The sequence below is a fragment of the Pelodiscus sinensis genome, chromosome 1 (assembly GCF_052426305.1).
Source record: "Pelodiscus sinensis isolate ZL-2025 chromosome 1, ASM5242630v1, whole genome shotgun sequence".
NCBI classification, from domain to species: domain Eukaryota; kingdom Metazoa; phylum Chordata; order Testudines; family Trionychidae; genus Pelodiscus; species Pelodiscus sinensis.
The window spans coordinates 325,076,334-325,101,251 of NC_143052.1; the positions used below are offsets into that span (position 1 = coordinate 325,076,334).

The 24,918-nt window shown below is 41.8% G+C and overlaps 1 protein-coding gene across 1 annotated transcript in view; it reads left to right on the forward strand.

Moving 5' to 3' along the window:
* The window catches only part of CNTN5 (contactin 5), a 1,036,023-nt gene that overhangs the window by 614,331 nt on the left and 396,774 nt on the right, over positions 1–24,918 (forward strand). The window contains exon 4 of the mRNA XM_089775740.1: positions 7,781–7,999. Coding sequence (XP_089631866.1) covers positions 7,781–7,999 — 219 coding nt within the window. The remainder of the gene's footprint in view (positions 1–7,780; positions 8,000–24,918) is intronic.

The following is a 24,918-nucleotide window of genomic DNA, read 5'->3' on the forward strand; positions in this document are numbered from 1 at the left end:
CTTTTTCCGGAAAAGCATCCGTGGCCAATGTAGACGCGCTTTTCCGGAAAAAAGCCCCGATCGTCATTTTCGCGATCAGGGCTTTTTTCCGGAAAAGACTACCGGGCTGTCTACACTGGCCCTTTTCCGGAACAGTTTTCTGGAAAAAGGACTTTTGCCCGAGCGGGAGCAGCATAGTTTTTCCGGAAAAGCAGCTGATTTCTTACAGTAGATCGTCAGTGCTTTTCCGGAAATTCAAGGGCCAGTGTAGACACAGTCTAAGAGTGTTAAGATCCAGTCGATCAAAGGATAACTTATAACAAACACTAGATACAACTTTCTAGTGAAGAGACTTGATAGATTGTTCAATAATTTCCCAAGGAAAGTGGTAGAAAACCCATGATTTGTGTCTTTTCAAACTAGAATGAAAAAAGTACTTGAATATGCTGTAGGGAACAATTCTCTACTGACAAAGAAAATGGACTACATGGCTTAACAGCTTTTTAGTCTAATTTCAGTGGTGGTCTGAATAATCACAGGCTAGATCTGATTGCAATCAAATACCTAATTTGTTTTAGAAAGCTCATTAAGGTATATAGGTTTTAATAAGGTGTCTGAAGCTCAGGTAAATCCACATTTTTCTTCAACAAAAGCTGATTACAAAGGTTTGTGATTCATCTGTTTAATGTTTCTGGCTACTGTTGATCTTACTGAGGATTCGTCGACTTTCACACTTTAAAACAATCAAGGTGTTCAAGTGAGGTTTTCTGGAGTTTTATTTGACTAGACAATAAAGTTTCCTTACTTCAGAAGAGAGAGCTGCTGTGATTTTGTTTGATCTTGTTTGATTAAGAACTGAACTCTAAATAAATGCACATCACATTTTGTGAAGGTTCATTTCTACATGGAGCATTAGAACAAGAAAGATTATAATATACTCCAGGGCCATATGATATTTGCACAAGGGAAAAAGGGTAGCCAACTGAGAGCTGTAATGTTTATATAAAAAGTGGAAACTAGGTCAAATTACAAAGGATGAATATAAGCGAACAACACAGGTATGCAGGCACAAAATTAGAAAGGCAAAGACACAAAATGAGCTCAATATTTCTTGAGACATAAAGGGTAACAAGAAGACATTCTATAAATATATTAGAAGCAAGAGGAAGACCAAGGACAAGGTAGGCCCATTGCTCAGTGAAGAGGGAGAAATAACAGGAAACTTGGAAATGGCAGAGATGCTTAATGACTTCTTTGTTTCAGTCTTCATCAAGAAGTTTGATGATGAAGAGATGCATAACACAGTGAATGCTAGTGGAAAATGGGATAGATTTAGAAGATAAAATAAAAAAAGGACAAGTTAAAAAAGACTTAGAAAAGTCAGATGTGTTCAAATTACCAGGGCCTGATGAAATGCATCCTAGAATACTCAAAGAGATGATAGAGGAGGTATCTGTGCCTTTAGCTATCATTTTTGAAAAATCATGGAAGATAGGAGAGATTCCAGAAGACTGGAAAAGGACAAATATAGTGCCCCTCTATAAAAAAAGAAATAAGAACAATCCAGGAAACTACAGACCAGTCATTTTAACTTCTGTGCCAGGAAAGATAATGGAGCAGGTAATTAAGGAATTCATCTGCAAACACCTGGAAGAAAATAAGGAGATAGGTAACAGCCAGAATGGATTTGTAAAGAACAAATTATGTCATACAACTCTGATAGCTTTCTTTGATAGGATAACAAGTCTTGTGGATAAGGGAGAAGTGGTGGATGTGGTATACCTAGACTTTAGTAAGGCATTTGACATGGTCTCGCTTGATCTTCTTATTAATAAACTAGGGAAATACAACCTAGATGGAGCTGCTATATGGTGTGTGTGTAACTGGATAGATAACCATTCTCAGAGAGTAGTTATTCATGGTTCATAATTATGCTGGAAGGGCATTACACATGGGGTTCTGCAGGGGTCTGTTTTGGAACCGGTTCTGTTCAATATCTTCCGCAACGATTTAGATGATGGCATAGAGAGTATGTTTATTGAGTTTGCAAATGATACCAAGCTGGTATGGGTTGCAAGTGCTTTGGAGAAATGATCTGGACAAACTGGAGAAATGGTCTTAGGGAAACAGGATGAGGTTTAATAAGGACAAATACAAAGTACTTCATTTAGGAAGGAATAATCTTTTTCACACATACAGAATGGGAAGTGACTGTCTAGGAAGGAGTACTGCACAAAGTTATCTAGGGGTCATACTGGACCACAAACTAAATATGGAACAGCGTGACAGTGTTGCAAAAACAGCACACATGATTCTGGGATGCATTAACAGGAGTGTTGTGAGCAAGACACAAGAAGTCATTCTTCTACTCTACTCTCTGCTGAATACTCAGTTGGAGTATTGTGTCCAGTTCAAGAAAGTTGTGGAGAAATTGGAAAAGGTCTAGAGAAGAGCAACAAAAAATGACTAAAGGTCTAGAAAGCATGAGCTATAAAGGAAGGCTGAAGAAACTGGGCTTGTTTAGTTTGGAAAGAGAAGACTGAGAGGGGGCATGATTGTGGTTTTCAAGCATCCAAAAGGGTTTCACAGGGAGGAGGGGGGGGGGGAATTGTTCTTCTTGGCCTCTGATGATAGGACAAGAAGCAATGAACTTAAACTGCAGCAAGGAAGGTTTAGGTTGAGCATTAGGAAAAACTTCCTAACTGTCAGGGTGGTTAAACACTGGAATGAATTGCGTAAGGAGGTTGTAGAATCTCTATGGGTATGTCTACACTACAAAGTTAGTTCGAACTAATGGACGTTAGTTCGAACTAACTTTAATAGGCGCTACACTAGCGCTCCGCTAGTTCGAATTTGAATCGAACTAGCGGAGCGCTTAGTTCGAACTAGGAAAACCTCATTTTACGAGGACTAAGCCTAGTTCGAACTAGCTAGTTCGAACTAAGGGCTGTGTAGCCCTTTAGTTCGAACTAGTGGGAGGCTAGCCCTCCCCAGGTTTCCCTGGTGGCCACTCTGGCCAACACCAGGGAAACTCTATGCCCCCCTCCCGGCCCTGGAGCCCTTAAAGGGGCACGGGCTGGCTACGGTGCCCGTGCCGGGTGCAAGCCTGCCAGCACCCAGCTAGCAGACCCTGCACCTGGCACGGCACAGAGCCACCCACCCGATGCCCCCCAGCCCACCCCCTCTTGCCGGGACCAGGCTGGCGGCTCCCGGGAGCTTGCCCTGGACCGCAAGAGGCGGGCACCTTCCTGGGCTAGTGCGGACATCGTGGACCTCGTCCACGATCTCCGCACTAGGCACAGGAAAGTGGCTGTCTAGGGCAGGAGAGCTGCCAGCCTGGCCACCCAGGACCAGGTGTGCATGAAAATCAAGGGGGTCCACTGAGACCCCCAACACTGAGCCCTGAGCTTACAATGGCCGTCCTGGGTCAGACCAAAGGTCCATCTAGCCCCGTAGCCTGTCTGCCGACAGCGGCCAACCCTAGGGACCCTGGAGGGGATGGACCGAAGACAGTGACCAAGCCATTTGTCTCGTGCCATCCCTCTCCAGCCTTCCACAAACTTTGGGCAGGGACACCACTCCTACCCTCTGGCTAATAGGACTCCATGGACCCAACCTCCATGACTTTATCTCACTTCCCTTTAAACTCTGTTCTAGTTGTAGCCTTCACAGCCTCCTGCAGCAAGGAGTTCCACAGGTTAACTATTTGCTTTGTCAAGAAGAACAACAACTTTCTCTTACTAGTTTCAAGCCTGCTACCCATTCCTTTCCTTTGGTGTCCTCTAGTCCTTCTTTATGGGAACTCAGGAAGAACTTTTCTGAATGCACCCTCTCCACCCAACCCCTGCTTTTAGAGACCTCTATCCTGTCCCCTCTCCGTCTCCTCTTTTCTAAGCTGAACAGTCCCAGTCTCTGTAGCCTTTCTTCATCTGGGACCTGTTCCCAACCCCTGATCATGTTAGTTGCCCTCCCCTCTCCCAGCCTTTCTCTTCCCCTCTCCCACCTCCTTTTCCCAGTCTCCCCCAGTTTTTTTCAATAAAGACAGAGTCAATGTTGGAAGAAACGTTATCTTTATTTTGTACATCAATAAGAAGGGGGGCTAGGGAAGGGTAAGTGGAAGGAGGTGAGGGAGGAATGGGGTACGAGCCCCCGATGGGGAGGACTGGGCTGGCTCTGCGGGCTTCTGGGGGTGGAAGCTCTCCTGCAGCCCCCCAATTACTCCCTCTCCCCAGATGGCAGCCTGCGGCAAGTGCAGCCGGGCTGATGGCCGAGTGGTGTGATGTGCCCAGTGTGGGCACTCAGGGCACTCCAAGCCAGAACTTCTTTGCAAGCAGGGCACCCCTTAGAACTGTGTGTCCGGAGTGGGGGTCGGGACCCTTTAAGCGCAGCCCTCGGCTAGCCTGAGACAGCATCTCCATGCTCTAAGTCCTCCTTTTATGCCCTGCCGGCACTGCTTCCGGCCATCCTTAAGCCCTGTTCAGAGTCCACTCAATGTGGACTTACTAGTTCGAACTAGCAAAACGCTAGTTCGAACTAGTTTTTAGTTCTAGATGCGTTAGTTCGAACTAGCTTAGTTCGAATTAACTAATTCAAACTAAGTTAGTTCGAACTAGCGCTGTAGTGTAGACGTACCCTATCTCTGGAGATATTATCAGGAGGTTTGACAGCCATCTATTAGGGATGATCTAGACGGTGCTTGGTCCTGCTGTGAGGGCAAGGGACTGGACTTGATGATCTCTTGAGTTCCCTTCCAGTTCTAGTATTCTATGATTGTTGATCTGTTCCTACAAGTAATTTGTTTCTTGCCAAAGAATATTTATTATAATGATAGCATTTTCTTATTTGTTTTAACAATTAATATAAATGTACTTATTAGGAGAAGTGTATTTCTGAAGTCCTTATTGAAAGGGCTGCAGAAACTGGCCTTCGGTGTCAACTTACAGGCCCTGAAAGTAGTTTCGTCCTGTGTAAAAAAGCTGGTCAGTTTTTCAGCTCCTTCTTCATTCCTAATCTGGGTGTAGTAGATTCCAGATCCTGTTTCCTTCCTCGGCTGGGAAAAGGCATGATTGATTATTTAAGGAGTTATTACTTGGAAATTAGCGTTATTCATCATGGAAAGCAGGAGTTATTATTTTGAAATACCATCCCGTAGTAGTGTCGATGGTCCACTTGGGTACGTCTACACTTGCTCCCTATCTCGAGATAGGGATGCAAATGTAGTGTACTGAAATTGCTAATGAAGTGCAGGATTTAAATATCCCGTGTTTAATTAGCATAATTGCATCTGGTCACCATTTTGAAATCGCATTATTGTGAAATAAAAGCCCCGTGCAGCAGTGTTACTTGAGAGAAAACCCTTCTCTCGAAATAACTGTTACACCTCATGCAATTATTTTGCGAGAAGGGTTATTTCGAGAGAAAGGTTCTCTCTCAAACTAATGCTGCTACACGGGGTGTTTTATTTTGCAATAATGTGATTTCAAAATGGCAGCTGGACACGATTATGCTAATTAAGCAAGGGATATTTGAATCCCACACTTCATTAGCAATTTCGGTACACTACATTTGCATCCCTATCTCAAGATAGGGAGCAAGTGTAGACATAACCCTTGTTATTTCAAAATAACTGCCTAGTGTATTTTGAAATAACAGTGATTTTGATTGTGCAGACTATTGCCAGGTAACCGTAAAACTTCTTTTCTTGTTCTCCTCAAATGTCCTAGGAAAATTCTACCATGGAAAAGTTCTGTAAGGTGAAATTTCAGGAAGATTGTTGAAAACTTGTCCTAAAATGAGCAAATGCTTTCAGTTTTAATTATGGAGCAGCTGAATCTGGTTTACAATTATAGGAACTGCTGACCCTATCAGTTTTCGTTTCCAAAGGGTTAATGATTTTAGGCTATAACAAGAGAGACATTTCAAGGATTGTTTTTGCCGACCCTCCAGTTGCATATAGAAATATGGAGCAATCTAACATCTACACCTTTTGGGACAGCCTAGATCTTGTTAGCATATGTTAAGGAATAGATCGAGACAAAATGAAATATACTTTTTGTAAAGAAAACCATATCATATTTCTATTAGTAGTTCAGTTTTGTATTGCAAGAAGACCTATAAGCAGTAATCCCATTCTTCATTTTAATTTTTCATCACTGTATCATGACATAGTTCTATTTTCCCTTCTTTATGGGTCAGGAAAGATAGTTATAAAACAAGAAAATGCATTAGTTTATGAAATATATGCCTTCTGAGACCAAAATAAGAAATCACCTCAGGGCAGAATTCTTCTTATGTATGCTTTCTATATTACCTTACACATACACATGCCAAAACTTGTGTTTAAATCTGTTTTAAAAGAGACTCTAGGACATTTTTATCTCTTGAGCAGTTTGCTTAGGAGGAGATGGCTATTTTCAGATAAACTTGATCTGCTTTTGTCAGGTGTTTACCTCAAAAGTAACAGCAACATATCAGAGATCTTTTAACACCTCCACATGGACACTAAGCATTGAACTGACAAGGCATATAATCCCTTTCTTCAAAAACTGCAACATCTCAGAGTTCACTGTCATATACTGTGTAAATATAAAACAAAAGACGCATTTCTATAATTTTAAATCAAAATACAGTGCAACCATAAGAGTTTCTCTTCTGGAAAAGCTTCTTCTGAAAGAAGCCTGCAGTCTAGATGTAGACTTAGCTGATAGCCAGCTGGCTTTTAGCTCATGTGGTAGAGGATCTTGCATTAAGCTTTAGAGGTCCTAGATTCAGTTCCACCTGTTGGCTTTCCATCTGTATAATAGGTTATTCTCTAGCTGTTGTGTGTGGAAGACTCCCAATGATTTAATTGAGCTTCAATTAGCTCTCTTCATCTCTACGGTAGTGTTGAAGTCAGAAAGATGATTCATATAGTTCAGTATTTCTGGGCCACTTCTAAAAATTAAGCCCAAGGAGGGAGGATAAATATGTTTAGACAATAGGGGCTCGGTGATGAAGAAAGCAATGAGAAGGGCATCCCAGTGAGCTAATTGATAGCTGCACCATAGACTTATGGGGTGCATCTAGAGTGGCATGATTTTGCACAAAATCTTACCGCCTGTTTACACTGGCCGCGAATATTTGCGCAAGAACACTGACTTTGTAATGTACAAAATCAGTGGTTCTTGCGCAAATACTCCGATGCTCCCGCTTAGGGATAAGTCCTCTTGCGCAGGTATTCCTGTGCAAGAGGGCCAGTGTAGACAGCCACGTTAATTTCTTGCGCAAAAAAAGCCCGTTGGCAAAAATGGCCATCAGAGCTTTCTTGCACAGGAGAGCGTCTACACTGGCACGGATACTTTTGCGCAAAAGCACATATTTTGCACAAAAGCACATGCCAGTATAGACGCTCTCTTGTGCAAATACTTTTAATGGAAAAACTTTTCTGTTAAAAGTATTTGCGCAAAATCATGCCAGTCTAGACGCAGCCATGAAGTCTGATATCACTACAGGAGGGGTGCTCTTTCTATGGTTTAACAGTGCCAGCCATCCCCATAGTATCAAAATACTTTCCACCTAAAATTGACAGTAATATGAAGGTCCTCGGTGGACTTCATGGAGTATGGAATTTCTCCCTTTTAAGGGTCAAAACTCTGCTGTATATTGATTTATTTTAAGGAACTTATTAATTTCCTCTCTTTTTCATCTCACTTTTGCATTTCCTGACTAAAATATCATTTAGGCAAAAAAAATGTATCTTCTATTCTCTTATTTCTTGTGTCAATCTCATCTCCTTCTCAGAACTTTATTGCTTCTTTTACAGAATATTCAGAAGCTGTTCCAAGCCTCCCGACATCATATGCTGCTATCCTAAGAATTAAATCTGCTAGTTCATCTTCAGCACTGTTTAATTCAAAGAACAGGCCACGATTGAGCAGCTCTTCATTAGGAAGCATATTCTCGCCAGGCTGGAGAGGGACAGCACAACACTATCACTCACCAACAAACCTCTATCACTTTTCAGAGGCTTTCAAACATGATGGTAAGTCCAATTCACCCCTCTGAGTCTTTGAAGAGAAAGTGTATATGTGTGGCTTTGACAGTTTCAAAATGGGTACATTTTTATCCAGTTGATTCAGTATCTCACTTTGGTAAAGTTAGCTCTGTGTAAACATCTCACAGTAAAAATTAGCTTCCTTTTGTTTTTTAGAGTCCTTAAATTAACCTTAAAATCAGCAGTCTCTTTTACAGGTCTGTGGGAGATTTACTCACCGCCCTGCCTCAGTGACCCCACTACCAGTCTTCAACTAGTCCCCATCTCAGGGCAAACTGCAGTCTGTAAGGGCCGCTCATCACCAGCTTAGGGTGTGGACCTGCTACCCCCCACTTACCACGGCTGCCTCTCTACGGCCCTCCTCACCACAGGCCCCACTTCAGGCCCTATAGCCTGGGAGCTTGCTTGGCCAGAGCTCCCCAAGCCCTGCCTTCCTGCCCCAGCACTCTTCAAACTCCTGGGAGCTTCCTGCTTTGCCAGCTCCTAACTGCATTCCCCCCAAGCAGGGAGCTGCTCGCCTTTAAATAGCCCCCAGCTGGGCCCTCATTAGTCAGAACTGCCTTGGCTGGGTCTTTACTTCCAGCCCTTGCTCCTGGCCTGGGTTTTGCCCTAGATGGGCCAGTGCAGGGCACGCACCCTTTAACAAGGTCCCATGGGGATTTTATTTTATTATTGAAGCCTTTGCAATGTAAGAATGGGAAGCTAGAATAAAATTGCACTACAATCCAATTTGATCTACTCAACTAATGTCTATATATTTGAAAGACACTGCAATGAAATTTCAATTCACCTTTTATGTTTTTTCCCCAATTGTTCTGCTATTTTTCATATTTACTCCCAAATGAGAGTTATATGGCTTAAAGCTGCACAGTGCTTCTTATCAAATTATTTTTTCTTCAAATCTAATATATTCTGTAACCTTCTTACACGCAAAATACAATGTGGTGTCACTTTTTTAGATGCAGAAATTCTTCAGTAATAATAAATATTTCCTATTATTCAAATCACATTTGTTTTCTCTTTATTGTCTTCTTTTCTTTAGGATGATTCTTCAGGGAGTCTTAATAGAATTTATAAATTATGATCTTCTTCTCCCAAATTATTCCTATCTCAATGAAAAAGAAAGGCAATATTATTTACATTTAGTGAACCAAGAAGATGATTAAAGAATCACACAAAAACCAATAATAATCCCTGAATGGTGCCTTTAGTAGCCTTTTCAGAAAGGCACTTTAGCATGTACTTAAATGTTGCACATTGTGCTTAAGAGTTTTCACGAAGCAGGGAAAGCATGTGCTTTCTTAAACTGGAGCTCTGTCTAGGAATAGAGATCAACCGAATCCTGAAAGCAATTGAATTGTTACCATGTACCTGACCTTGCTGACTCTTCCCTTTCAAACCTATGCAGGCATGAATCTAGAAGAATCAAAGTAGTGTAATGAAGAAACAAAGTTGGTTAACTAGCAGTAGTACATTGCCCTTTCACAACATGTCTCAGAATTGGAGGTAGAAGACAGAAATTGATTGCTGGCAAAGGAAAGTAGGCAGATTTTATGAATAACAGAAGCTAGAACTATAAATGAACTTCCCTATGAGTGACCCTCATGACTCCTGTGAGGCTGGGACTGAAAGTCTAAAACAGAGGCATTTTATTGGGATTATATGCTACAATCAATTTGGTGTTATTTATACATCTACACCTCTGGAAAACAATGATTTTTTTACTAGTTTCTGCCTATGCCTATGTTTAATGCTGTCTGCTGGGGAGTAGAAAATAGGTAGCCCAGATGTAACATAATGGGGACTTTGAAGAATGCATTGCCTGCATAGTAGTTGTTCACATACGTGCATAGATGAAGTCTTGACTAGAGCTGTGCAAATTATTCATTTATTGTTTTGCTGGCAGTTCCAAAGCTAAGAAAAAATTATGTTTCGGATGAATCCCAAACCAGCTTTGTTCACAATTTTTGGCAAATTGGAAAGTCAAGGGAAAATGTTTGAGATTGAATGAAACATTTAATTATATATGCATGCACTGCCATACTGGTTCCTTGTTATCTATAGTTAAAAGAATTATGTTTCTCATCAGCCCTTAATTTACTCTTAATAAATTACTTAGTCTAAACACACATTAATAAGGTGCAGTATTTCATTTAGTTAAAAATCAAGCTATTTATCAAAACAATATTATGATTAAAATAAAATGTCACTGGATATTATACATTGCAATTAAAAACCTGCATCTGGACTGTACCAGCTCACTCAGGCTAAGAGTCTGTTGCAGTGTAGCCTGGGCTCTACTGCCCTGTAAGGAGGAAGAGTCCTAGAGCTCAGGCTGCATCGCAGTTAAATATAGGGCAGCCAGCTGCCCAGTTTTCAAACAGAAAAACCAGCCAGACTTACTGAATAGACTCCCAAGATTTGGTTACTGTGAGTGGGGGTGGAGTATGGGGAAAGCACCAGGTTACCACTCAAGGCTACTGCCCCCACTCAGTCATGGGAGCCGAATTCTCTGGTCCCAGCAGCCTGCAGAAGTGGGACTGAAGCTGGCACCAGCCCCTAGCAGCTCCGAACAGCTTGCAGCACTGAGGCCAGACCAGACAATTCCAGTTTTGGGGGGTGCAACCTGTGGAATAATTATTTGCCACTCAAATTCCTGTTATAAATGCCTTCATGCCTGGAGAATGTTGGCTAATGTTGCATGGGCACTGGATATCTTTCTCTCCCAAAATTTACTGCAGATGTGTCTGTTTCAGATGGCAGGCTTGGGAGAACTTATTCAAAGAATAACAATTGCGTTCCAAACATGGCACTGCTGAAGGAGGCAATTAAGAGAATGTAGAATGTGTGTGCACCTGCTGTTGGGAGAATGGTAGAATACCAGCAGTTCAGTAACTTAGTCTGCTGGGGTGTACTTGCTAAATAAATGATTCTACCTTATTTAGACATAGACACAGGAAAATATGAGGGAAGAATTTTGCAACCTATGTTACATTAGGCCTCTAATCCTGCACTGGTGAGACATTGCACCAGCCTTTAGATACATTGCAGTCAATGGAGATCCATGTGGTTGCAAGTGTCTGGCCACACAGAACATGTTGAAGACCTTTAATAGTTCTGTTAAGTAAAGAGAGTTGAGGTCGTCTTGAAATGAGCCATGTATTTCCTAAGTAGATCAGTGTTTCCATTTTTACATATATTACATTGAAATTGCAGTCCTGCGTTTTAACACAGTGAAAATTAACTTTACATAGGTCAAATAATGGTGTTTGAATTTGGAATAATTTGATATTTTGCTTTGCAGCACTTTGGTAGTATTTCCTTTTTGTTTTTTGAGAGACTATTATGATTTGGCAGAATGGTAGCAAAATGGATGATACTACTTTGATTCAGATATTGAATCAAAGCTGCTGCTTCTGCTAGTGTAAACTTGCAAAGCAAAATTATTAATGCCACAGCTGTCATGCTTTTCAGTCCTTTATTCATTTTAAAACAGTTTGAGGGCTCTCTGAGTCTTCAGATTAAAAAGGTGAGTTATTTTTCTTTAAATAACTGATTTTTAATATGACTGAATTATTTTTAAGGTAGCTGTCTCAATACACTGAACACTCATCATGAGATTTTGAAAAGTGATTAAACAAATTAAACTGCCTGTTTCCAAGGTAATAAAGGTTAATTGAAAGACCCTGAAGAGTCACCTCAAGTACACATAAAGCCAGTGTAGATTAAAAATGAACAGTGAAAGAATAAGTACCAAATTGAGCACGATATTCAGCAACAAGTAAAACCTGATTCATATGCACTAGATTTCCCCAAATTTAAATGTAAAATGTGTGTGTGTGTGTGTGTGAGAGAGAGAGAGAGAGAGAGAGAGAGAATATGTGCAATATTCCAGCAACTTGCCTATCATAGAGTGATTGGTCATTGTTGGGGGGAGATGGGTATAGCGCCATCTTGTCATAAATAATTAGCTGCTTCCTCATCGGGGCTATGTCTTCACTGCAGAGTTTTTGCACAAAAACGGCCATTTTTGTGCAAAAACTCACCGAGAGTCCACACTATAAGTGCATTTTTGCACAAGAAAAGTACAGTAGATCATCAGAAGACAGGGTTTTTTTTTGCACAAGAGTTATTCCTCTTTCTATGAGGAATAAGACTTTTTGCATAAGAACTCTTGCGCAAAAAGGCATGTGTGGACAGACAACAGGTGTTTCTTGCACAAGAAACCCCTATCAGAAAAAGCACAGGTGCTCTGATGACAATTCTGTGAATGGCCATCAGAGCTTTCTTGTGCAAGAGCGTCTATGGCAGTGTGGATGCTCTCTTGTGCAAAAGCACATCTCTTGCGCAAAAACACATGACAGTGTGGACACGCTCTTGCTCAAGAAGTTTTTGCGGAAGATCTCTTCCATAAAATGTTCTTGTGCAAGAAGCCTGCAGTGCAGACATAGCCTGAGGGATAGGCCCGGTGGGAGAGGGATTAGCAGATACCTTAAGAAGTCTAAAAGAGCTGAGAGAGCTCAGTCTGGGGGCTGTAAGAGACTAGGTACTCTGGTGGAACGAGACTGGGGACCCAGGGAGGAATGGAACTACAAGGAGCAAAAATTTCTATGATAGGCCTTGTCCCATACAAGAGAATCGTGCTTCAGGGGAACTAGCCTGAGAACGTGTAGCATCAGAACAAAGGGAAGGACTCAAAGGAGACCTAGATGGAGGACCAAAGAGAAGCCTATAAAGAGTTAAAGAACTTTTTTGTTCATTTAGAGATCTTAGTTTGATCTATTTTTAACCCTAGATTGGTTTGAGCTGGTTTCTGACTTGGCCAGTAGGCTAAGTCATATCTACAATAGTAATCCAGGTGTGTAGAGATCATTAAGGAATCCTAAGAGGGGAAATTGAGGCATAGCACATCAGAGTCACTCCTGGCTACAAGCAGGTGCTTGGTAGGCATCTAACCTTTTATAGTACCTATTTTTTTCTAAAGTAGTTTATTTCCAAGAATTATCATGTGATTCTTCAGCCTTGATATGGACATCTTGATGGTTCTGTCACCTGTCAAGTAGTTGTGTTTCTGTGCTTTTTTCCTTTGGATGGATTTATTGTTAAAAATATCTTGTGATCCTTCTTTCAGGAGTTCTAACATGTCAATTGTTTATCAATTTGGCAGGAAGAAAGCATTGGGAACATGTCAGCCGATGGTCAGGGCAGTGTGTGTGTGTATGCTTCCGAGAAAAGGTTTAACGTCCGTGTCTTTACTGCTAGGACCGGGGTCCCATCGCAGAGGGTGGCCAGCAGGCCAACAGACGCCCTGTTATATAGGAAGAGCTTATTACACCTTAGATTTTAGCTGCTAGAACACAGGGGTTCCTTCGCAGCGGGCAGCCTGAGAAAGGCTGGAAAGGTGCCCCAACGGATCTTGTCACCTGGGAGTGACACAGATCCAAACGCCCAAGCTCTCCCTATGTCTGTCCCTTTATGACCGGCTGAAGTTCTTTTAAATTGTGCTTGGTTCTGTTACAGCAACTGAAGGAGTCAGGTTAAAGCTTAAACAGTTACAGGTTTATTAAAAGACTTATGGTTACAATGGCTATTGCTCTATTTCTTAAATGCTAACAAATACAGATTTTAAAAATGGTTACAAAGAAAATAAAGATAGAAAATAGAAATAATGGTACCAAGTGACAGCTTAATCTTTAAAGAGCTCTAAGTCTATGTATATATATACTTAAGCAAAGGACCACATCCAGGTACAATTTTTACCCCTTTCTGTGCCTCTCGACTCCAGCGTGTCAGGCCAGGGCCGGTCTCTCAATTCCTAGGAAAGACAAATACGAGGTGGGCGTCCCCTCTGGAACCTCGGGAGATCAAACACCTAACCCGACCAGCAGATAGATGGTAGATTGACACTCAGAGAAAATGCGCTGCTGGACCCATCTTTATACCCCTGGGGGCCCGTATTCTCTTTCTTATCTAAGATGCCGAATTGTACTGGTCCGTTTTGTGGTGCCAGTTCTTACAAGCAAGTTTCAAGTTAATTTACACTTGCAAGAGAGATAACTAAATTGTGAGCACTAGACATTTTTTTACTGGGCGAGAGATTCCTCCCCCCCGCGGATGGATGTGTGTTCGTATCAATATGGGTTTCAGTCAAGGGCACTCCTTGGCAGCCTCTTGGTCAGCAATTGGCGTATCTCTGTTTACAGCCATTCACGGTCACGCAGCCTGGGCCTTCTGCTCTGTGTGCCCTGTATGCTCCAGGCAAGCAAAAATGGATGTTACAAGGGGGTTTCCTGTCTGGCTACAGAACAGAAAAGAGCATTATCTTTGTCCCATGACATATTGTTTGAGTTTGTCAGTTACATATTTTCCAGAATTGATATCTTCCCTCTCCCATATGCTATTCAGGCATGTTTTGGCAGTAAGCCAGAAGGGTTCAGGACTGCACCACCATCAAAATAGCAGCAGTGGTGCATTAGGAGAAGGCAACCTCTCCTGGAGGGGAAAGAGCAAGCCAGACTGGGTTCCCTTTTGTAGCCTCCTAACACATAATATAAATCTCCTCTCCCCAGCTCCGCCATAAAGGCACCACACCTTGAAGGATGAATGAAAGATAGGTTGGTTACCTTGAATCAATCCCCTAGACCAAGCATATGGTCTCCCTCACCTACAATGCTAAGGTAACAGCCATCTCCTAATGCTAGCTAATATAGTTATTTCTGTAATACAAGCTGTGCTGCAGAACTGAAGAGTCAGGTTAAAATCCAACCAAAACTGACCAATGGGGGTTCTTGCAATTGCACATCGTAGAATTTGTTACTACCCTTTTCCAATCTACAAAAAAATGGAGAACTATATGCGAATTCCTTAAGTTAACTGAACATTTCAGTTGCAAAGTCAAACTGTTGAAATTAGAACAAAAAACAGGACTATATAGCACTTTAAAGACTAACAAGATGGTTTATTAGGTGATGAGCTTTCATGGGCCAGACCCACTTCCTCAGATCAAATAGTGGAAGAAAACTGTCACAACCATATATACCAAAGGATACAATTTAAAAAATGAACACATATGAAAAGGACAAATCAAATTTCAGAACAGAAGAGAGATGGGGGGGAAAGTAAATGTCTGTGAGTTAATGATATTAGAGGTGATAATTGGGGAAGCTATCTTTGTAATGGATAAAATAATTAATGTCTTTGTTTAAGCTTAGGTGTAAAGTGTCGAATTTAAGCACAAATGACAGTTCAGAGGAGTCCACATATTCACTCTGCTGATACCATTATTGGACCTAACCAAGTGAGTTATAAGATCAAAAACACATATTCCTGCACATCCAGAAATATAATTTATGCAATCATGTGCCGAAAGTGTCCGTCTGCTATGTACATTGGACAAACTTCTCAGACACTTCGCCAAAGAATCAATGCCCACAAAACAGATATTAGACAGGATCACAAAGAAAAAACAGTTTCTTGCCATTTCAACCAGAAAGGACATTGTCTCAATGACTTGATTACCTGCATCCTGCTTCAAAGACCTTTTAAGACTACACTTGAAAGAGAATCCTCTGAACTGTCATTCATGCTTAAATTCGACACTTTACACCTAAGCTTAAACAAAGACATTAATTATTTTACCCATTACAAAGATAGCTTCCCCAATTATCACCTCTAATATCATTAACTCTCAGACATTTACCTTCCCCCCCCCCCATCCCTCTTCTGTTCTGAAATTTGATTTGTCCTTTTCATATGTGTTCATTTTTTTTAAATTGTATCCTTTGGTATATATGGTTGTAACAATTTTCTTCCACTATTTGATCTGAGGAAGTGGGTCTGAACCACGAAAGCTCATCACCTAATAAACCATTTTATTAGTCTTTAAAGTGCTACATAGTCCTGTTTTTTGTTTCAGCTACACCAGACTAACACGGCTACATTTCTATCACTGTTGAAATTAGAAATGCCAGAATTCCGGTTGCTCCTGCGCATACACATGATGATGGTCTTTCATTATATGATCACATATTAATTTTTTACACAGCAACCACATGTCATTCAGAGCACAGATCACAAGGTGCTCTACTGATGTATCAAGATTCTGTAAGGAAGGAGGCTGTTTGTATGACCCTGGCCTCTTTTACGTTGAAGTTGAGAGGCTTTTAAAAAACAAAACAGGGAACTGTATAAAGGGAAAAGTTAAGGCAAGTGATTGTCACAAAGGACACTCTGTTCTATGAACATAAAAATATCAAACATCTGTATCACTCCCACAGCACTGTTTATCTTGTGTGGTGGAAGAGACACAAATAATTGTGTCATGTGATTAAAGACTATAATGTAAGACACACCCAAAAGGGGGGCAGAATTGCTGCTAAACAGGTCATTTGTAATCTAGTCTTTCTTAACTTTTGAGGTTCCAACTTTGCAACCTAGAGGACATTTGTTTAACTTAGGTGTTCTGTTTTAGATTTTTTTGGGGGGGGGGTTGAGGGCAAGGTTGGTGCTTAGTATGAAAAATATGGAGAATATAGATTTACCTTTTCCAAAAAATATATAATTAAAGAGGGAGCAATAACTTGATGGATCATGATGCATAAGGATAGGGGAGCCAAATGCTTTGTGAGCCCCTGGGCAATTCGGAGCTGGCTCTGCACTCCTGGAAGGGGTAGACCTGAGGGCAACCCACCCTCCATGCTGCATAGAGCATGGCGGCTCCCCCTCTCCTACCCCGAGCCCACAGTAGCAGCAATGGCAGTTGGGAACCCTGGGCCTCTTTTAATTGCTTGGCCACAAGACAATTGCCCACTTTGTCCCCCCATTGGCGGGCCTGGATAAGGGTATACCAAGTATCAGGCTATTTGTATAATATTCTGTATCCTTTTAAAATGGTTTGTCTGTGACAAAAATTGGAAAATTGTCCCAATATTATGTGTAAAGTATTGGTGGTTTTACCCCATTTCCCAATGGGTGAGTATTAATCATTGGCATTCATTTTGTCTGTTGTAGATAAAAAAAAAGGCCAGGATTAGATATTGTACTGTGATTTGATATTTTTCAGATATTGTACTGTGATGCTTTGATTATTTGTGCTACATTCACATTTCTGATAATTGAACACAACAATCACATCAGGCCAATTTATTGTGATATTGTAGAAATAAGACACTTTCCAACTCATTTGAGGTTGTGATTGTCACACGCTGTACCTCCCTCCCTTCATTGAAACAAACTGCCTGCCCTCCTATACAAAACAAATATACTCCCTATCAATGGGACAACATAGTTCAGAATCTGGTGAGCATAAAAGTTCTTTGGAGGCTCCTACTGATATGAAAATTAAAAATTAGCTCATTTATCAATGAATATTAGTGTATAGTTAAGGTTCCTTTTAAAATTTCATAACGTAATGTTGATCGTTAAAATCATATGATGTAATTTAAATGTAAGAAGAAATACTTTAACAAATATTCCCAATCCACTATTTCCTGCACAATGCCAATTCCAATAATCCTATTAATTGTGGTAATTGGCCAGATTACTGTAGGAAATGAAAACTTACAATTTGAAATGTCTGCACAAACTAGCTGATTTGTTAGCCTCACCTGTAGTATGTGTATACACACTGTTTAAGGCAGACATGTCATTATATAAAATATGATCTCTATGATAGCAGGTAAGTTAGATATAGAGGTCTGGCAAGGTGTTAATAAAAGGCCTGATGATGAGCAAAAAATGTTACCTGGGGGAAATTAAAATAGTAAGTGATGGCATATGTCTGCCTACATCTATTTCTCAACGGATATATCTTGGTTAAATAAAGGCTTTGATTTATTGTGTATCAACATCCTTGTCATGACACTTCATAGCTTTTTTATCTCTTCTCATTTTATGTTCTTGCTCACATATTAGAACAAAAGAAGGAAGTACAACTTTGTGTACGATCAACTTGTGCAATACAGTACCTCTGATTGTCAAGTACTGTGATTCATATATTCCTTTGTGATCATCTAGTCTTCCCTCCTACTCTCCCTAATATGCTCCCAAAATAATTCATCCAAGCATGATTTAAAAGCATCATTGATGAGGAATCCACTATAACCCTAGGCAAATTGTTCCAGGGGTTAATTACTCTCACTGAGGAAATAAAGTATACATTTTTAAGTCTGAATTTGTCAAGCTTTAATTTCAAGCCATTGGATCCTTTTCTAACTTTCTGTATTAGACTGAAGAGCCCATTGTTAAATATTTGTTCCCCATGGAGGTATTTACAGATTATAATCAATTAATCTTTTCTTCATTAAGCTAAATAGATCAAGCTATTAGAGTCTTATCACTATAAGGCAGGGCTGGACAATAATTTTTGATGGGGAGCCGCTGCAAGACTTAGAGAAGTGGTCAAGGGTCACACTTCCATTATGTTAATGAAGGAGGTGTGGGGGTCTAGGATGGAGCTTGGGGTAAAGAATTGGGAGTAGGATCTGGGAGGGAGTTTAGGTAAAGGAGGTGATTGTGACCTGGGGTAAGGGTGCAGGGGTTTGGGTTGGCACCTGGGACAGGAGATAGGGGTGCAGCATCTGGGAGGGAGTTGTGACCTGGGGAAGGAGTGCAGGTACAGGCAAAATTCTGGGACGGAGTTGTAACCTGGGGCAGGAGTGCAGGAGGTGGTGCAGAGATTTGGGCAGTGACCAGGGATAGCACATTGGGGTGCAAGATCTGGGATGGGTTTGTCACCTGAGGAGGGATTTAAGAGTGGGTGCAGTGTCTGGGAAGGTGTATTGGGCCTGGAGCAGGGTTTCAGAAGGTTTGGGTTACATGGGCTAGGGGACAGAGGGTTGGGAAAGGAAGGGGCTAGGGTGCTGGAGGCAGGCTCTGTCTAGGAGACTTTACCTGGATAGCTCCCAGTAAGCTACCAGCAAATTCCATAGTCAGGGTCCTTGCCTTTCATGCCCCTGTTCATGCTCAGAGCAGCTTCAGGGGCCATGTTTACTGCTGTGAACTCAACTCTGAGCCTGGAGGATGATGTGGGAGGGGAACTTCACACATTGCCTCTCCTGCAAACAAGCAGCTATTGGCTGGAAACCAGGCAATGGGACCTACTGGGAGTGGGGGAGGCAGCATGAGAAGCCTCTTCCTCCTCCTCCTGGGCTCTCAGGGCTCATCTACACTGGCCCCTTTTCCAGAAGGGGCATGTAAATTTCATGAGTCGTAGTAGGGAAATGCGCGGGGGATTTAAATATCCCCCGCGGCATTTAAATAAAAATGTCCGCCGCTTTTTTCCGGCTTTTAAAAAAGCCGGAAAAGAGCGTCTACACTGGCCCCGATCCTCCGGAAAAAGCGCCCTTTTCCAGAGGCTCTTATTCCTACTTCAAAGTAGGAATACTCTTCTCTGAACCCTCTCCAATTAATCAACATGCTTTGTGAATTGTGGGTTCCAAATTGGACACTGTATGTCAGCAGCAGTCCGAGGGCCAAATCTAAAGGTAAAATAACCTCTTATTCATACTTGAGATTCCACTGTTTATGCATCCCAGAGTGGCATTAACTCTTTTTACCTACAGTGTCACATTACTCATGTTGAGCTGGTTATCCTCCATGACCCACAAACCTTTAGCTGCATCACTGTTTCCAAGGACAGTCCCACAAAACTAGAACCCTGTAAGGATATAAAAATGTAGATCTGCATCCGATCCTCATCCACTGGAAACAACGTGCATCTGATCTACAATTCGCTCCCTACCTTTTATGTGTATCCGCCTCTGAATCCACACCTCTGCATCAGCAAGCAGTTTTACAGTGCCTCATTCTCAGGAGCATGTGTGTGTGTATGTGTGTCCTAGGGATGCTTGCCCACTCTGCCCTGGCCTGGGGCTGGGAAGCTTCTGTGAAAGTGCATGTTTGGGGCAGGGAGCTTGTTCCGCTCTGCCCCACCAGGGACTCCTACCAGGGAGCTGGGTGAGGGCACTCCTGTGGAGGAGCAAGGTCAGGATGGGGTGATTGCCCTGCTATGCCCTGCCTGGTGCTTACCAGGGAGCAGTGTTGGGGCAGCATTCTTGTCTCAGTCTTCCCTGCCAGGCGCCACTACCAGAGTGTGGGACAAGCCCCCATGGCCCGACCATGGTCCTCCATAGGAGTACCCTGACTCCCTTACGAGTGCTGGCGGGGCAGAGAAGCACAAGTAAAACACACACCTTCTGGGTGTGCTGTACTGTCCCACGTAATGGCCCTTAGACTACTTACAGAGGGTATGTCTACACTACCCCCCTAGTTCGACCTAGGGGGGTAATGTATGCATACCGAACTTGCTAATGAAGCCCGGGATTTGAATTTCATGGGCTTCATTAGCATGAAGCCGGCTCCGCCCTTTTTAAAAGCCGGCTTGTTCGAACCCCCGTGCCGCGTGTAGCCGCGCGGCACGGGGTTCGAACAAGCCGGCTTTTAAAAATGGCGGGGCCGGCTTTATGCTAATGAAGCCCGGGAAATTCAAATCCCGGGCTTCATTAGCAAGTTCGGTATGCATACATTACCCCCCTAGTTCGAACTAGGGGGGTAGTGTAGACATACCCAGAGAGAGAGAATGAGTGTGTTCTACAGCCTTAGCTGAGAGCCAATTGTCTTTAACCTCAAGCAATAGAGGCTCATCCACCAAGATTCAGAGGTCCCAGATTTGGTTCCGTATGTTGGCATTACATAAGCACCATACCCCAACTGTGCTCCTCTTACTGAGTGCCTGATGCTGCTCTCCAGTAGTGGCTGGGCAGGGCTGAGCAGAACAAGCACCCGTATAGAGCCCTTTTGATAATATCCACATCACCCCCAATATGTACAAAAATTAATTGTGGATATCCACATCTGCATCCATGGATGTGGATATGGAGCAGATATCCTAGGATTTGCAGGGCTTTAATTAAAAGTAAGACCTAGATTCTTAGTTCCTAGATTCATACAGTTACAATTAGCTCTATTAAAACATCCTGGCTACGTCTAGACTGGCATGATTTCTCGCAAATGCTTTTAACAGACAAGTTTTTCCGTTAAAAGCATTTGCGGAAAAAAGCGTCTAGATTGGTATGGACGCTTTTGCGCAAAAGCACTTTTTGCGGAAAAGCGTCCGTGCTAATCTAGTTGCAGTTTTGCGCAAGAAAGCCCCGATCGCCATCGGGGCTTTTTGCCATTGGGATGTTTTTGTGCAAAACAGGTTTTAGCTGTCTACACTGGCCCTCTTGCGCAAATACATTTGTGCAAGAGGGCTTTTTCCCAAACGGGAGCAGTATAGTATTTGCGGAAGAACACTGACAATCTTACATTAGATCGTCAGTGTTCTTGTGCAAATTCAAGTGGCCAGTGTAGACAGCTGGCAAGTTTTTCCGCAAAAGCAGTCGCTTTGCAATTCCTGTGGGACTCCCATCGAACCACACCCACTTGATGACAATTCCCTACTAATAGTTAAATTTTGAGACCTTTCAGTTTGACATTTTTGAGTCAATTTATTTGTGTGCTATGTTAAATTTGTGTCATCCTAATTTGTAATCAGAAAGTCATGTGGTACCATGTCAAATGCCTCAAAGAAATCTAAGTATATTGAATTGATACTATTTATTAGCCAAACTTGTAATTTAATCAAAAATAGCAAGTTAATTTGACAGGATTTTTCCATAAATCCATGTTGATTTCCAAAAACTACATTAACCTCCTTTATAAATCCCATTATTAATCCATTACCAGATGGAAATGATGCATTTATCAACAATAATAATGAAAAAATCAGAAGGGTTCAGGAAACAATTTTGCTCTGTATTTGGGCAAACCCCAAATGGTTACGGATTCATAATATGCTATCTCTGGATGATGTTGTTATATCTAGCCATGATTGGTGTCAGATTGACAAACATATTACTATCCATGTTATTCTGTTTACCCTTTTTAAAAACTGGTACAACATTAGCTTTCTTCCAGGCTTCTGGAACTTTCCTGATGAAGTAATATTTATTAACTATGCAATTAGCCCATCATAAGACGGGATTTTCAGGTCTCTCCTCCACATAAGTCTTCTCTCCTCAGCCTCCGGTCTCTCGCTCCATCTCTCTCTCTCTCCTCCTCCTACTGCTTCCCCCCTCCTCTCTCTTTCAGCTCTCCCCTGCCTCCTGCCTCTCTCTCTTTCTCTCTCTTTCTCTTCTCCTCCCCCTCCTGCCTCTCACCGTGATGTACATGACCAGTGGGCAGGGCCTGGAACCGCTGTCACACCGCAATCACCGCCCCACCCCCCTTTGCCTCCCGCCGTGATGCTCAGCTGACTTCTGAGCCACTCAGCTGGGCCGCCGCAGGGGAGCAAGCGGCCCAAGCGGCCATTTGGGCCCCCACTGTCCATGCAGCATGGGCCGCCCAGAGAGAACAGCCAGCATTTCAGGCAACAGCACCCCCCAGAGGGAACAACCAGCACTTTGGCGTTACAGACTCACAGACACTGCGCTACTATATATATGATTGTCAACATTAATTTACAATTAACAAGTTCCTCAGAAAGCTCTTTTTAGATTTTTTGAAAAAAGTTATCTGGGCTTGTTAATTTTAAAAGTTTAAATTTAATAGCATCAGTGTAATGGGAAGAGATCATCATTGCCATATATAAAATCTTTTTTCCCTCAAATACAGAATACATGTTTTTCTTGAACACTTCTGGTTTTTCGCCATTATTATTGTTCCTAATTTTTTTTCAAGCCTTGTTCTTGATTCTACTGGATATAGATTCCTTTACCTTTCTACAGTTCCCAATTTCTGAGTTATGTTCATTTCTATCAAGTTCTCCTATTTTCCATTTGTTATATAGTTTTTCAGTGGCCTTCACTTCTCCTCTAAATAAGGTATTTATTTTATTTTATTAACATATTTTTTCTCTCAATTATGGGATATGGATTTTCTTAAATTATTCCCAATTTCCACTCAAATTTTTCTGATTAAATTTTTCCTCCCCACTGATTTGGCTCATAATTGTTTTCAGTTTTGTGAAACTGACTCTATTAAAGCGCTTATTACCACTCTGGACTTTATTATGGCACACATTATAAATTGATCAAGTCATAAACACTTGTACCTAAGTTACCATTAATTTCTAATTTTGTGATCAGTTCCTCTTCATCATCCCAATAAAGATTCCCCTATGTTGGCTGTAACACTTTCTGAGTAAGGAAATTGCCCTATATAATATTTTAGAAATGCTAAGGATATTTTAATATCTGCAGCATGAGACTTCCAGTATATCACTCACATTGAAATCCTATATGATAATACAACTTTTTTTCCCCCTCCACATTATAAATAGGTGCCTAAAGAAGTGGTCATTCAGTTCGCTATTTTGCTATGATGGTGTGTAGCAGACACCAACTAATATCTCATTTTATGCTTTATCTGTTAGGATATTGATCCATGAACATTCAAGATCACTTTCTTCTGATTTATCAGTGACTTGGAAACAAGTAATGCTATTTTAAACAGAGTGACATTCTCCCTTTTCATCCGCTCTGTCCTTCCTAAATAGGTTAGAGCCATTAATTAACATCCCCCTAGTGTGAATCATTCCAGCGGGTTTCATAAGACCAAATAGATTGAATTTATGTGTGAGAGTTCCAATTCCTCATTTGCTACTCAGCCTCCCACCCTCGCTCTATGGGAGTTCAGGAATTTCTTCTCTTAATATCCTTTGATTTCTTGATAATTTTGTTCACAACATGTTCACTAGTGACGGATGGCAGAACAAAGAGCAATGGTCTCAAGTTCCAGTGTGGGAGGTTGGTTATTGGAAAAAACTATTTTATTAGGAGGCTGGTGATGTACGGGAATGGGTTACGTGGGTTGGCTGTAGAATCTCCATCCCTAGAGGTTTTTAAGTCTCGGCTTGACAAAGGCCAGGCTGTGATTGGTCCCACTTTGGGCAGGTGGCTGGACTCGATGAGCTCTTGAGATCTCTTCCAGTCCTAGGATTCTTGATTCTATGATTCTGTGTTGCTTTTGAGATGAGTGCAAGTGTTGTGCTGTCATTTTATGCAAAGAATGCATTGCATGCATCCAGACCAGTTGTACCCAGGAGACAATTTTCTCTAGCACCCAAATGCACAAACAAAATGGTGTCCTATGCACCATATATGTGAAGTCATTCTGCACTTATACCTATCTACGTCCCTCTAGCTTCCATCCAAGAAACATTTCCTAATCAATTATTATAGCCAGGCCCTAAGATATAACTGAATTTGCTCCAATCTCACAGACAGAGACAAACACCTACAGAGTCTATAGCAAGCATTCTTAAAACCCACCTAGAGAAGTGAAAAAAGAAAACAGATTGACTGAGCAAGACAAGTACGCAGGCATCAGCTTCTTCAAGATAGGCCCAACAAACAAAACAACAGAACACCATGGGTACATCTAGATTACATGCCTCTGCTGACAGAGGCATGTAAAATAGGCTATCTGACATAGTCAATGAAGCGGGGATTTAAATATCCCCGGATTCATTAAAATAAAAATGGCCACCGCGCTGTGCCAGCTCAGCTGCTTGTCGGCACAGCACGTGAGACAAGACGCGGATCAGTTGACAAGGGAAGCCTTTGTCGACCACTCCAGTAAACCTCATTTCACAAGGCTTAAGGGAACGGATGACAAAGGCTTCCCTTGTTGACTGATCTATGTCTTGACTCGTGCACTGTGCCGAGAATCAGCTGAGTCGGCACAGCGCGGCAGCCATTTTTATTTTAATGAAGCCAGGAATATTTGAATCCCCGCTTTGACTGTGTCGGATAGCCTATTTTACATGCCTCTGTCAGCAGAGGCATGTAATCTAGACATACCACATTTGTCATCACCTATAGCCCCCATCTTCCAGCGCAGTATTAACAACCTACAACCTATCCTGG